General features: G+C 36.0%; 1 protein-coding gene across 4 annotated transcripts in view; it reads left to right on the plus strand.

Moving 5' to 3' along the window:
* The window catches only part of Trappc6b (trafficking protein particle complex subunit 6B), a 40,425-nt gene that overhangs the window by 2,599 nt on the left and 24,458 nt on the right, over window positions 1-13,368 (plus strand). For all 4 annotated transcript variants that reach the window (XM_048798655.1, XM_048798657.1, XM_048798656.1 and 1 more), the window contains exons 2-5: window positions 6,191-6,258; window positions 7,573-7,690; window positions 8,882-8,965; window positions 12,992-13,085. In XM_048798655.1, the coding sequence (XP_048654612.1) occupies window positions 6,191-6,258; window positions 7,573-7,690; window positions 8,882-8,965; window positions 12,992-13,085 (364 nt within the window). The remainder of the gene's footprint in view (window positions 1-6,190; window positions 6,259-7,572; window positions 7,691-8,881; window positions 8,966-12,991; window positions 13,086-13,368) is intronic.

Here is a 13,368-nt window from a genome sequence, read left to right on the forward strand (position 1 = left end):
TTTTTTTTTTTTTTTTTTTTTTTTTTTAGAGAAAGGAAATCCATATGTTTTGAATCATTACAAATATATTTTTTTTCTATTGTAATATGTTCATGGTGGGGGGAAAATGAAAGTACAAATAACAAAAAAGTGATTTAAAAACAGGTATATAGTAATCTTGATAATTAGATTACATATTGGAATCTGAATATATGAAGGTTCATTGTATTAATGTCTTTTGAGTGTGCTGAAATTTTTTTGTTTAAAAAAAAAGTAAAAAGGATCCAGAAATGGTTTTTAATATCTTTTTAGAATAAAACCATTTCTGAATAACAGAATTTTTTAATATTTTTTATTATAAAAAAATTTAAGTGAAATAAAGTTTCATAATCTTTCAGGAAAGTGAAGTAAACTTTCATTAAGTTCAGAACCAGTGTTCTTATTCTCCAAATCAAGATTTTAATGTTTAATGAGGAATTAAATCTCTAAAATTGAATATGCCCAAATTCATGGTGAATGAATTTAAAAGGTTGATAAAATATTCTGAGGTTTAATTTTTCTTAAAAATTGGGTGCCTAAGCCAGACTCAGTGGCACACACCTGTAATCCCAGCAGCTCCAGAGGCTGAGGCAGGAGGATTGAGTTCAAAGCCAGCCTCAGCAATGGCAAAGTGCTAATCAATTCAGTGAGACCCTGTCTCTACATAAAATACAAAATAGTGATGGGGATGTGGCTCGGTCATTGTGTGCCCCTGAGTTCAATCCCTGGTACCAAAAAAAAAAGAAAGAAGAAAGAAAGAAAAGAAAGAAAAAAGAAAAAAAAATTGGTGCCTGCTAGTGAACCTTCTTGGGGCTTTTATTGCAGCAGAGTGGGGATAAGGTGACATGGACAATTGAGGCCAGGCTCAGCAACTCAGCAAGGCTCTGTCTCAAAATTAAAAACGACTGGGCATGTAACTCAGTGGTAAAGCGCCCCTGGTATCAATCCCCAGCACATAAAATTGAAATAAAATAAGTATGTTAAATGGTGAAAGGAGTTCTATGGAGACAAATTAATTATTTAGTTTATTTATTATTTATTTATTTGTAGTCCTGGGGATTGAACCCAGGTCCTTGTTCTTCGTAGGTACAGTCACTGAACTATGTCTACCCAACTGCAGGATGATTTGTGAAAACACAGATTATGAATGCATGAGGCCCTGAGTTCAATCCCAGCACCACAAACCAAAACAAAATCAAATCACAAATTACTGGCACCACAAATTACACCAGATGTTTCCAACTCAGTAAATTGAGGGTGTGACTAATGAATTCACATTTCCAAGTTTCTATATGATGATGTTGATGTTGGTTGGGAAACAAATTGAAAGTCACTATGATGGGGGCTGGGGATGAGGCTCAAGTGGTAGCGTGCTTGCCTGACATGTGTGAGGCACTGGATTCGATCCTCAGCACCACATAAAAATAAAATAAAGATATTGTGTCCACCTAAAAAACTGAAAATAAATAAATAAATATTAAAAAAAAAAAAAAGAAAGTCACTATGATGGAAAGTTGCTGAAAGGGAATGATGTTTAATCTTAAAGATTAAATGGGCCACACTGACAGAGCAAATACCTGTAAGAAGTGAGGAAGTTGCTTATATGATATTTGAAGGAAGAACAGCCCATACAGAAAGCCCCAAGATTGGACCATACCGGGTTGTTTAAAGGGACAGCAATGAGACCAATGTAGCTAGATTGAGTTAGTTTGAAGAAGAGTGGTTAAAACCAAAGATGTAGATGGCATTTGCTTTGCATAAGATTTTGTGGGTGTCTGGAAGTATTCATCTTAGAGGTGGTATTTAAAACCTTAAGATTGTCAAAGGAAGAACAAAAAACGGTTGCATGTTTCAAGGCCCAGGATGGTCATCAACTAAAACACACTGAAAACTGGGAAGCCTGGAAAACTGTAGGAAACATTTTGAATCAATAGATATCACAAAGGAATAACTGATGGAAAAAAGTCAAAGATGATACCAAGTTTTATAACCTAAAAAAAAAAAAAAGAAAAACAGAAAAGTTTCTAGGGAGAGGTTTTGGCATTTATGAAAAAAAAAATGATCAGTAGTTCTCTGTTTTATCTTGTTGCCCAATGAACATGATTAGTGCTACAAAAATTTAAGGATTTTACCTGGATATGGTGGTGGTAACCACTATAATACCAGTAACTTGGGAGACTGAGAGGAGGATCCAAGTATAAGATCAGCCTCAGCAACTTAGCAAGACTCTGTCTCAAAAAATAAAAAGAACTAGAGTTGTAGCTCAGTGGTAAAGCACCCTGGGATCAATCCCCAATACAAAAAAAAAAAAAAGAAAGAAAAAGTGAAGTATAAACATTTACATTAACATTTTAGCCAATATTTTATTTTTTTACTTGCAAAGAGTTTTGTTTTTTTTTTTTTTTTTTTTTTTTTGAGTTGAGGTCAATCTTCCTTTGTTACCCAGATTGCCTCCAACTTCTGGGCTCAAGTGATTCTCCTACTCAGCTTTCTGAGAACTGGGATTACAGGAACACAATACCATGCCTTACACGAAAGTATATTTTAATATGTCTTGGCAATAAATAAAAAAGACAATAGTAAAAATCATTATATATTTGTAAGAAATATACAGACCTTTTGTTTCAGAAAACGCATATTGCTTTAAAAAAAACATTTATTTTTTAGTTGTAGGTGGACACAATACCTTTATTTTATTTTTATGTGGTTCTGAGGATCGAACCCACTGCCTCACAAATGCTAGGCAAGCGCTTGTCCTCTGAGCCACAACCCCAGCCCCTGCGTATTGCTTCTTTAAAAAATTTCTTGGTAGTTGTGTATGGACAGCATGCCTTTATTTTATTTATTCTTATGCCATGCTAAAGATCAAACCCAGTGCCTCACACATGCTAGGCAAGCACTCTGTCACTGAGCTACAACCCTAGCCCTGCATATTGCTTTTAATCACATAATCAAACTGAAAATAAAACAGTAGGATTACTTTTAACTATAGTAGGAAACACCCCAAATCTTTCCGGTATGAGGAAGTTGCCTGACTTGAAAGAACTGGGTAAGAGCAGTCACTGCAAAATGTGGTAGAGGGAACAAGTTATTTTGTAGTTTACTGCTTCATTGTAGCTGTCTTGCTGACTAAGGAGCACAGTAACTACCAGTATGAACAAAAGAGCCTACTATGCAAGTGAGATCTTATAAGAATATGTTCCAGAGTAGAGGGGAGTCAGAGTATCACCTAATATTCCCAACCATGACAGTCTGAACTAGTTGTTTGATTAGGCATTGCAAGAAGATACAAACTGGTATTTCTTTCTTAGAAGGGTACAATTGATAAAATCACTAAATGATAACCGGTACCTGCTATGTAAGGCCAGTAGGAAAGTCACAACAAATACCACGTCTTTTTTTCCCAAAAGCCCCTTACGCAATTAAAAAACTATATAAAAATAAATTTCCTTGCCTACTGAGAAATACTTTTATATTAGTCTATTTCTTGTTGCTAATAACACAATACCACAGGATGGGTAAGTTGTATTTTTAGAAAGGTTTATTTTAACTCATGATTCTGGTACAGGACCACAGGGTTGCATCTGATGATGGTGTTTTACTGTTAAGAGTCCCACAGTAGTACAGGGTATCATACAGTGAGAGACAGGAAGAATACCTGTGTATCCTCTGGTATCATACTCTATCCTATTGTTATAGGGCTAGGGCTTTCTGGGAAACTGAGATAGTATGAAGACACACACACACCCCTTTCAAACCCCAATTCTTGTGATCAAGTCAGAAAGATTTCAGACATGTCACTCAGAGTGACAGACTTGAGTTTATTAGAACAGATAGGAAAGGAGGAAAAGGGACACTCTCAAGGGAGAAAGTGGGTCCTTTGAGAGAGGGAGGTTTAACACGCCTCTCCTGCTCTCCAGTTATATTGGTAGTCCCAGGGAAGTTTCCAGAGTCCTGCCCACGTCCACCTCTTGACTTTGATAGCAGAATGATATCAGACTGCCATGACAACTCTAGGTCACTTTGTCACATGCCAAAAAGTTTGAATTGGAACCTGTTCTTAATAGATTTTATGGTGAGGGTAAATTATCCTTATCTCCCTGAGTTCTGGGATCTGGTCTTGGAAGGTCACAGAAGTCCCCACCTTCAGGGTAACTTTTGTTCTTCTTACCAGCATTTTGGGCCTGCATTTCTCCTGCAGATAACAGGTAGTTTGCTGAGGAATGTAACATATTCTGAACCAGGCAGGGCTGCCAGTTAATTGCTTCTTAGAAAAGAAAGCATAGGGCTGGGATGTAGCTCAGTGGCAAAGTGTCTGCCTTGCATTCGCAAAGCCCTGGGTTCCAAAGCATGTGGGGGTCAGCACAATAGGTCTGTTTTGTAAAATTGTTCCCTTTACTTCATGTTCCCACCACTCATCTTTGTGTGTCCCTTATAAAGCCACAGTATTCAATCATGGGAGCTCTACCCTGATGACTTTAATACTAATAACTATTCCAAAAGGCCTCACCTCTGGACACCATACTTGGATTAAGTGTCTATCATGTGGGAGAGGTCTCTCTGTGTTGTATAGCCTGACCTTGAATTCCTGAATTACCTACCTTAACCTCTGGAATACCTGGGATAAAAGTTTCATTGTTTTTTCAGTGTTAAGGATTGATCCCAGGGCGTTGCACATGCTAGGCAGGTGCCCTGCCATGGAACCATACTGCCAGCCCTTACTTTCTTAATTCCTCATAAGGGGGATTAAATTTCAACACAGGAACCTTCAGCAGACACATATTTAAGCCATACCTAAAACCATAGCACACTTCAGTTCATACATGGATCCAATAGACTTCAAAATGGAAAAAGAAAATTTTTACAAGTGTAGCAAAAAAAGACTACTGTGAACTAGAGCTTTAAAATTACTTATACAATTATTTCACCTCAATCCCACCGCCCCCCCCCTCCCAGTACTGGGGATTGAACCCAGGAATGCTCTGCCACTGTACTACTGCCGGGTTTCTGTTCTCACGACTAAAAGGCTCAGGGGTCACTCTAGTTAAACTGGGCTAACTGGGCTGCACGAAATAACCACACAAGAGACACAAATACCTTTTTCTTTGGGGTTGCTGTGACGGCTCCTCTGACCTTAAGGGTCCGCAGAAAAGGAGAGAGAGAGCACGCGCTGACCCCTTTTATTGAGGAGAGCTATTCAAATGAGGCAAGGGGTCAGGTTTCAGGGGGCTGAGTCTATTTTCATGATGTCCACTGTCAGCAGGTTGACTGACACCTGGGTAGGCCACACCCAAGGGCACAGTAAGAGGAGGGGACACACACAAGGCACTTCCATGGAAGATTCTATCCTAAACAGGGCAAGGAGTTATATTACAAAGGAACAGGTGAGCATAGCTTCACCCATGGGCTGTAGCAAGACACACCCATTTCTGTGACTGAGCGCCTCAGCACCCAGCTGGGGAGTGTAACTTAGTCACCCGTAAGGTTGGCCTCCCACATACTACTACATGCCAGCCCCTTTTTATTTTTTTTATTTTGAGGCAGGGTCTTGCTAAGTAGCCTGGGGCTGGGGGGAGGGTTGAACTTGTAATCCTCCTGCTTCAGCCATCTGAGTCACTGGAATTACAGGTGTGTGCCAATGCACCTAGCTAAATTATCACTCTTATAACATTCCTTTCATGCTGTGAATTTTCTGGTGCATTATATACATCAATTACTTTGCATCAAGCTTTTCCATATTACTTGCATTTTTATAATATTCTCTTCAGTGGGAATTTTTAAATAATTTAAATGTATTGGTGAAATTAAAAACTCTCCTGTATTTTTCAGATTTGTAGGATTTCTATGCAATCTACATTATCATGTCTTTAGCTGTAATTTTTATAATTTTGAATACAAACATCTTAGTCTTTTAAAAGTAATCATAGCTGGACATGGTAGCACTTTCCTTGTATCTTAGCTGTTTGGGAGGCTAAGGCAGGAAGATTGCAAGTTCAAAACCAGCCTCAGCAATTTAGCGAGGCTCTAGGTAATTTAGTGAGACCCTGTCTCAAAAATTAAAAAGGACTGGGGATGTGACGGAGTGGTTAAGTGCTCCTGGGTTGTTAAATCCCTGGTACCAAATGAACAAAAAAGAACTAAAAGTATTTATAACTGTTGTTTTTTAAAATAGGAAAATGGACGTTGTATTACTAAACTGGAAAACATGGGGTTTCGAGTAGGACAAGGATTGATAGAAAGGTGAGCAGTATGGATTTGAAAATTTTCTTTCAGGTAGGTTATGAACAATGATAGTCCATTCAAAAGATTGCATAAAATTTGAAATATTTTCATTTTTCTCTGTTCCTTAATTCACAGTTGAAATTTTCTTTTTTAAGGAGCTGAGGGTGTAGCTCAGTGGTAGAACATGTGTAGCTCAGTGGTAGAAAATGCACAAGTCATTGGATTCAATCCCCAGCACCCCCCTAAGAAAAAAAAAATCATTTGAAGATCTAGTGCAAGATTAACTTGGTTATTCAAATTTTAAGTCCTAATAATTCAAGAAACATTTTACATCTAAATATTTTTCCTGAAAATATTGGTATTTTGAAATAATTGCTTAAAATCTCATTGCTTTTTTTTGGGGGGGGGGTACCAGTGATTGAACTCATGGGCATTTACTGAGCCACATCCCCAGCACTATTTTGTATTTTATTTAGAGATAGGGTCTCACTGAGTTGCTTAGCGCCTCACATTCCTGTCTCAACCTCCCAAGCTGCTGGGATTACAGGTGTGTGCCACCACTCCTGGCATCACTGCATTTTTTACTTAAGGCCTAGTAGGGTTTTTAAAAAAAAAAAAAAAACCTGAATGAAATTTTGTTTAAAGTGTAGGAAATGCCTTAAGTCTTTGTTTATACATATAATAATCTTCTAATTTATAGATAGGTTTTTTTTTTCTTTTTCTTTTTCTTTCTTTTTTTTTTTTTTTAGTTTTAATAAATAGCAGCATAGTTAATTTTTTTTCTTTCCTTTTCCTTTTTTTAAACAATACTAGGGATTAAACCCAGTGTTGCTCTACTAGTAAGTTATATACTACAACCTTTTTATTTGTTTATTTTGAGACAGGATCTTACTAAGTTTTCTGCTTTGGCCTTGAACTTGTTATCCTTCTGCTTTAGCCTGGGATTAACAGGCATGTGCCAACATTCATTCCCTGCAGAATAGTTGAACTCTGATTATATTTTATGTACAATGCTATTATGAAGCTCAGTGGGTTTTTTTTTTGTTGTTGTTGTTGTTGTTGTTTGTTCTAGACTGATTGTACTTAATGTTGGCACTACTGTTAGACAAATAACTAATGTATTGATAGACCCCATAACATATGTGAATATGTTGAAATCTATTTTGCTTGATGTTTAACACTTTATGACTTTCAATAATGTTCAGTGCTATTATGGCATTTGGAAATTAGTTCATAGTTTGCCCCTCTTGGGAAGAGTGAGAAAAATATGTTTGGATCCCTTAACTTTCTTTGGAAGAAAAGTATTGTATTACTTCTAGTTGATCTTTTTAGGTTTACAAAAGATACTGCAAGGTTCAAGGATGAGTTAGACATCATGAAGTTCATTTGTAAAGATTTTTGGACTACAGTATTCAAGAAACAAATCGACAATCTAAGGACAAATCATCAGGTATTCAGATAAACTAAGGGCTTTTTAAAAAAATTCTTTAATGTAAATGCCTTTGTTTATCAGTTTTATTTTAAAAAATAATTTCTTAACTTTTGGAATGTTTCTCTGATGTTATTTAGGTCGTTAGTTTTTTTTTTTTTTTCCTCTGGTAGGATAAAGTGAATAAAGATAAAGTGGCAATTATCAGTAAACTATAGGTATCCCCCCAATTACATAAGTTATGTTAAATTTTAAAATACAGCGTACGTCAGAATGATACTGGTTTTAGGATTTGTTTTCTTAGTTATAAATTATTAGTAAGTAATAATATTTCACATTTATGTCTTTAGAGTAATTTCCATTGTCTGATTTTTGGAGTACGTATATCTTAAGTGACTCTTGTATTGTTCATTACTGCTGTTCTTTTTTCTTTTTTGAAAGATTTTGTTACTGTACAATTAGGAGAGTACATAGAAAACTTTAAATGCACTGATTTTGGAGGCTGGGGATGTAGCTCCATGGTAGAGTTCTTGCCTAGCATGCATGAGGCCCTGGGTTTGATCCCTAGTACTTCAAAACAAAAACAAAAAACCCCCAGATGACAACAACAAAACAGATTGATTTTATTTTACAAACTTCAAAGGCATATTTAGAGTGGATTTAGCATTTCAATGGAGTATAAAAAATGAAAACAGCTTATTTAATACTACTAGTAGAATTCATTTTTTTTCACAGTACCAAACTTAGTCTGGAATTGAAATGCCAACAAGAAGTGACTCCATTTATCAACTTTCTAAATGTGCTTTACTTAGCATATAATAATTTTGTATGGTTGAGTGCTAGTGATTACATAAGACTTAAGTTCTTTTTTACCTTTCGTGTAGGGACCAGAGCCAGGGCCTCACCTGTGATAATCAAGTGCTCTACCACCGAGTCACATTCCCAGCCCAACTCTGAATTATTAGGGACTGTGTCTTATACCTCTTTGTATTTTCAGTGTATTGATATATTTAGTAAATATTAGTGCTACAACTGCTGAACTCAACCCCTTAAGCTTAAACATTGTGAAATTCTTTCATTTGAAGAAAATTTGACCAATGAAAAGGGGAATTTTAATAACAAAATATTCTTAAAGTTGTTATAGGAATAAGATAGGTTTTAAGGACTATAGACTAAATTGACTTTGAATCTTTTTTTGTATTTTTGAAATAGGGCATCTATGTACTTCAGGACAACAAATTTCGTCTGCTTACTCAGATGTCTGCAGGAAAACAGTACTTAGAGCATGCATCTAAGGTATTTAATGCAATAGAAGATTTGGACTTTCTACTAAAAAAAAGTAGATTTACTGTAAAAATTACAAATTACAGTGCCAATCACAACAAACTCTTTAATTTAAAATAGTAGTTTTAAAGTTGTACTTGGTATTTTTTGTTACTGGGGATTGAACCCAGGACGGGGTGGAAGGGTTCTACCACTGATTTACATCCCCAGGTATTTTAATTTTGAGACAAGGTCTTGCTAAGTTGCTTAGGGCTTCACTAAGGTGCTGAGGCTGGCTTCGAGCTTGCTTTAGCCTTCTGAATTGCTGGGAATAAAGGGTGTGCCACTGTACCTGGCAAGTTGTCCTTTTTTTCTAAAGCCACTTTTTATGAAATAGGAGATATTCATCATGAATAACTTACATGTACTTGTAGCTGCAGCTAAATAAGCCTATAATGACCAATTAAAGAAACATTACTACTAAATGCCAGTGAATATAGATATATGATATTCTTTGAAAAAGTGTAGGCACATCAATACAGATAATTCAAACTTATAAAAACAGACATTGGCTGTGTAGAATTATTCACCTGAGAGTGCATTTATGATCTCCTCTAGTAGATTAAAATCTATAATAGGCCTGGGGTTGGGGTTGTGGCTCAGTGGTAGAGTGCTTGCCTAGCATGTGTGAGGCAATGGGTTCGATCCTCAGCACCACATTTAAAAAAAGAAAGAAAATAAAGTTATTAATAAAACATAATAAACATTTGTTTCTTGGAGTGCATTTTTGTGTTAAATATATCTGTGTTTCTGGGTTTTGTGTAGATTTTGTTTTTTTAATCTTATGTAGAAATCAATCAATAAATAGTTGTGTTAAAGAAAGCTAATGAATACTATTAGTATAAGCGTTCCTTTGAAGTGATAAAAATATCTAGATAAGTATAGACTGCTATTTACCTGCAAAAAACTTTTCTATACCTATATTATTGAACAGAAAGGAAGTATAGTTATAGTGGAAATATCATAGTCTTGGGATTGAATAAATTTAGATTTTAAGCTAAGCTACACGATTTACAGATTTGTGACATTGAATAAGTGACGTAACTCTTCAGGATCTTAGTTTCCTCATTAATAAATCGAGTATAATCATAGCTATAAGATTATTTTGATAGTTAAATGTATTTAAAGTATGTAACATGAGACTGAGTGTGGTGACACATAACTGTAGTCTCAACTACTTGGGAGGCTGAGGCAGGAAGATCACTTGAGCTTAGGAGTTGAGTGCCAGCCTAGGTAACATAGCAAGACTTTATCTCAGGGGGAAAAATGTATTTATTATGGTGCTTTGCACATGATATACTTAGTAAATAATAATTATTATTATAGCTGTGAGATGTTAACAGAGTAGGCCAAGAAATAGATGTGATTCTTATTTTTTGTAATTTAGTTTCATTGCTTATTTTCTGTATTTTTGGGATTGCTAGATTCTCATTACATTTTTGTGGTAAATATTTGTTCTCATTTTTTATTAATCTCATTTTAATATCTCTGGTTCTCACTTAACTTTTTGGAATCTTAATTTCTTTAATTGTAAAAGAGAAAATTGAATCAGTTCAGTAATTTTTTTTGGTGGTGGTGGTGGTGGTGGTGGTGATGATGGTGGTGATTGAACCCCAGGACCTTACACATACTAGGTAATATTCTACTACTGAGTACATCCCCCGACTTCTTTATTTTTTAAGACAGGATCTCACTAACTTCCCAGGCTGGCCTCAAACTTGTGATTCTCCTTTAGACTCCTGAATAGCTGTGTAGTTCAGTGATTTTTTAAATATTTTGAGTTTATGGACTTTTTTTGGGTGGTACTGGGGATTCCACCCAGAGGTTTGCACATGCTAGGCAAGAGCTCTGCCAGTGAGCTGCATCACCATTCTTTTAAAACAATTTTTATTTTGAGGCAGAGTCCCTTTAAATTCCCAAGACCTACTTTGAACTAGCAATCTTCTTGTTCTAGCCTCATGAGTTGCTGGCATTAACAGCACGTTCCACAACCACATCAGACATGTGTCTTTTTTTGGAAATGCTGGGGATGAATCCAGAGCCTGGCACATACTAGGCAAGCACTGGTTATGGACATTTTTATATTGGATCACTTTTTCCCAATAAATATATATGTATGAATGATTTTAATTTTCCTGGTCCTCATAGATTCCCAGGTTAAGAACTCTAGGGATAAACAATCTTTCTTTGTGTATATGTGTCCTATAACACTGAACTATACCCAGCCCTTTTATTTTTATTTGGGACAGAGTTTTGCTAAGTTGCTGAGGCTGACCTTGAACTTGAAATTTTCCTGCATCAGCCTCCTGAGTTGCTGGGATTATAAGCATGTGCCACTACCAATGAGAAACAATCTACGGTCTCCTCCAGTTCAGAATTTGTTGACTTACGTGTAATTACTTATTAGTAACTATTTGTGTGCATTAATTATAAAATTTTATATTAGTAGATAGTATTGAATATCATGTAGTACAAAAAAATGTAGATAATAAAAATATTCCTTAGATTATTAATTTTTCAGTCTTTATTCCTGTCATGTCTTTCCCTTCTGTAGACCAGCTCCATTCCTTTTTTGGGGGTGAGGTGGGAGCGTATCAGGGATTGAACTCTGGGACATTCAACCACTGATCCACATCCCCAGCCCTATTTTGTATTTTATTTAGAGACAGGGTCTCTCTGATTTGCTTACTACCTCGCTAAGGTGGAGGCTGGCTTTGAACTTGTGATCCTCCAGTCTCAGCCTCCCATGTCGCTGTGATTACAAGAGTGTGCCACCATACCTGGCTCTTTTTTTGTTTGTTTCTTTATAACAGGGTTTCTTAACATTTGCATTATTGATATTTTGAAGATAATTTTTATCTCCACAGGCTATAAATGTATTCCTTTTTTGGTACTAGGAATTGAACCCATGGGTGCATAACCACTGAGCCACATTCCCAGCCCATTTTATTTTTTATTTTGAGACTGGGTCTTGCTAAGTTGCTGAGGCTAGCTTTAACTCATGATCTATCTGTCTTCGTTTCTTGAGCCACTGGGATTACAGGCATGCACCCCTGTGCCTGGTCCAGCCCTTTTTAATATTTGATATTGAGACAAAGTCTTGCTAAATTATAGAAGCTGGCCTCAACTTTAAATCTTCTTCCTTAACCTTTTGAGTTGCTGGGATTACAGGCATGTGCCATGGTGCCCGGCAGCTATAAATCTTGAATAAGTTCATATTCTTGTCTGTAGATCATAGAAAACAACTCTGATTGAATGAAATATTGTTAGTTTATTTACAGAGTGATTAGGAGGGCTCAGAAAACAGGCAAGAAACCGATTAAAGCAGCCAGAACATGACCCAAATTATTATTACTGGGAGGCCCTACTTAGAATTCTGTGGGCAGCATGGACAGTAGACAGAAACAACATTTGCCATCCCCAGAAGAAAATGTAACTTGGTTTCTATCATTTTTATGTTATTGTAGATTCGGGTCCTGAACTGGAACACCTAATTAGCCAAGCTTAAGTCACATGTCCATACATTTTTAGTTGCCAGGGAGCTAGGACATCTTATAATAATCAGATTTTTTTAGTAACTTAAACAGTTTTTCCAAAACTTTTGGGGTTGTTTGTATTTATTTATTTTTTTTAGTTGCCAATGGATTTATTTGTTTGTTTGTTTATTTATTTATATGTGGTACTGAGGAGCAAACTCAGGGCTTCACACATGCCAGGCAAGTGCTCTGCCACTGAGCCATAACCCCAGTCCCTTGTTTTTTGATGCAGGATTTTGCTATGTTGCTCAGAATGGCTTAAAATTCCTGTGCTCAAGTGATCTTTCCACCTTAGTGTCCTCAGCAGTTTGGACTACAGGCATGCACCACCCTGCCTGGCTATTCACAACATTCTTATTTTTAAACATCAATGATTTATTGGTAGCATGACTTAACTAATGGCATATTTTAGTAGCTTTAGTATCAATAAATTCTCATTTATTTTTCCAATTTTTCCATTTAGTATCTAGCATTTACCTGTGGCTTAATCAGAGGTGGCTTATCAAACTTGGGGATAAAAAGTATTGTAACAGCTGAAGTGTCTTCAATGCCTGCCTGTAAGTTGAATTTACATTTCCTTTTAAAAAAATAATATATACATATAACATACATTTCCTTTAAAAAATAATATATATATAAAATATGTATATTTATTTATTTTAGTTGCCAGTGGACCTTTATTTTATTTATTTATACGCAGTGCTAAGAATTCAAACCAAATTCCTCACGAATGCTAGGCAGTTACTCTGCCACTGAGCTACAACCGCCAGCCCCTGAATTTACATTTCTTATAAATGTTTGCAGGTCTTCCCCCATCCCGGATTTTTTTTTTTTTTTTTT

Source organism: Marmota marmota, unplaced genomic scaffold (genome assembly GCF_001458135.2).
Source record: "Marmota marmota marmota unplaced genomic scaffold, marMar, whole genome shotgun sequence".
Classification (NCBI taxonomy): Eukaryota; Metazoa; Chordata; class Mammalia; order Rodentia; family Sciuridae; genus Marmota; species Marmota marmota.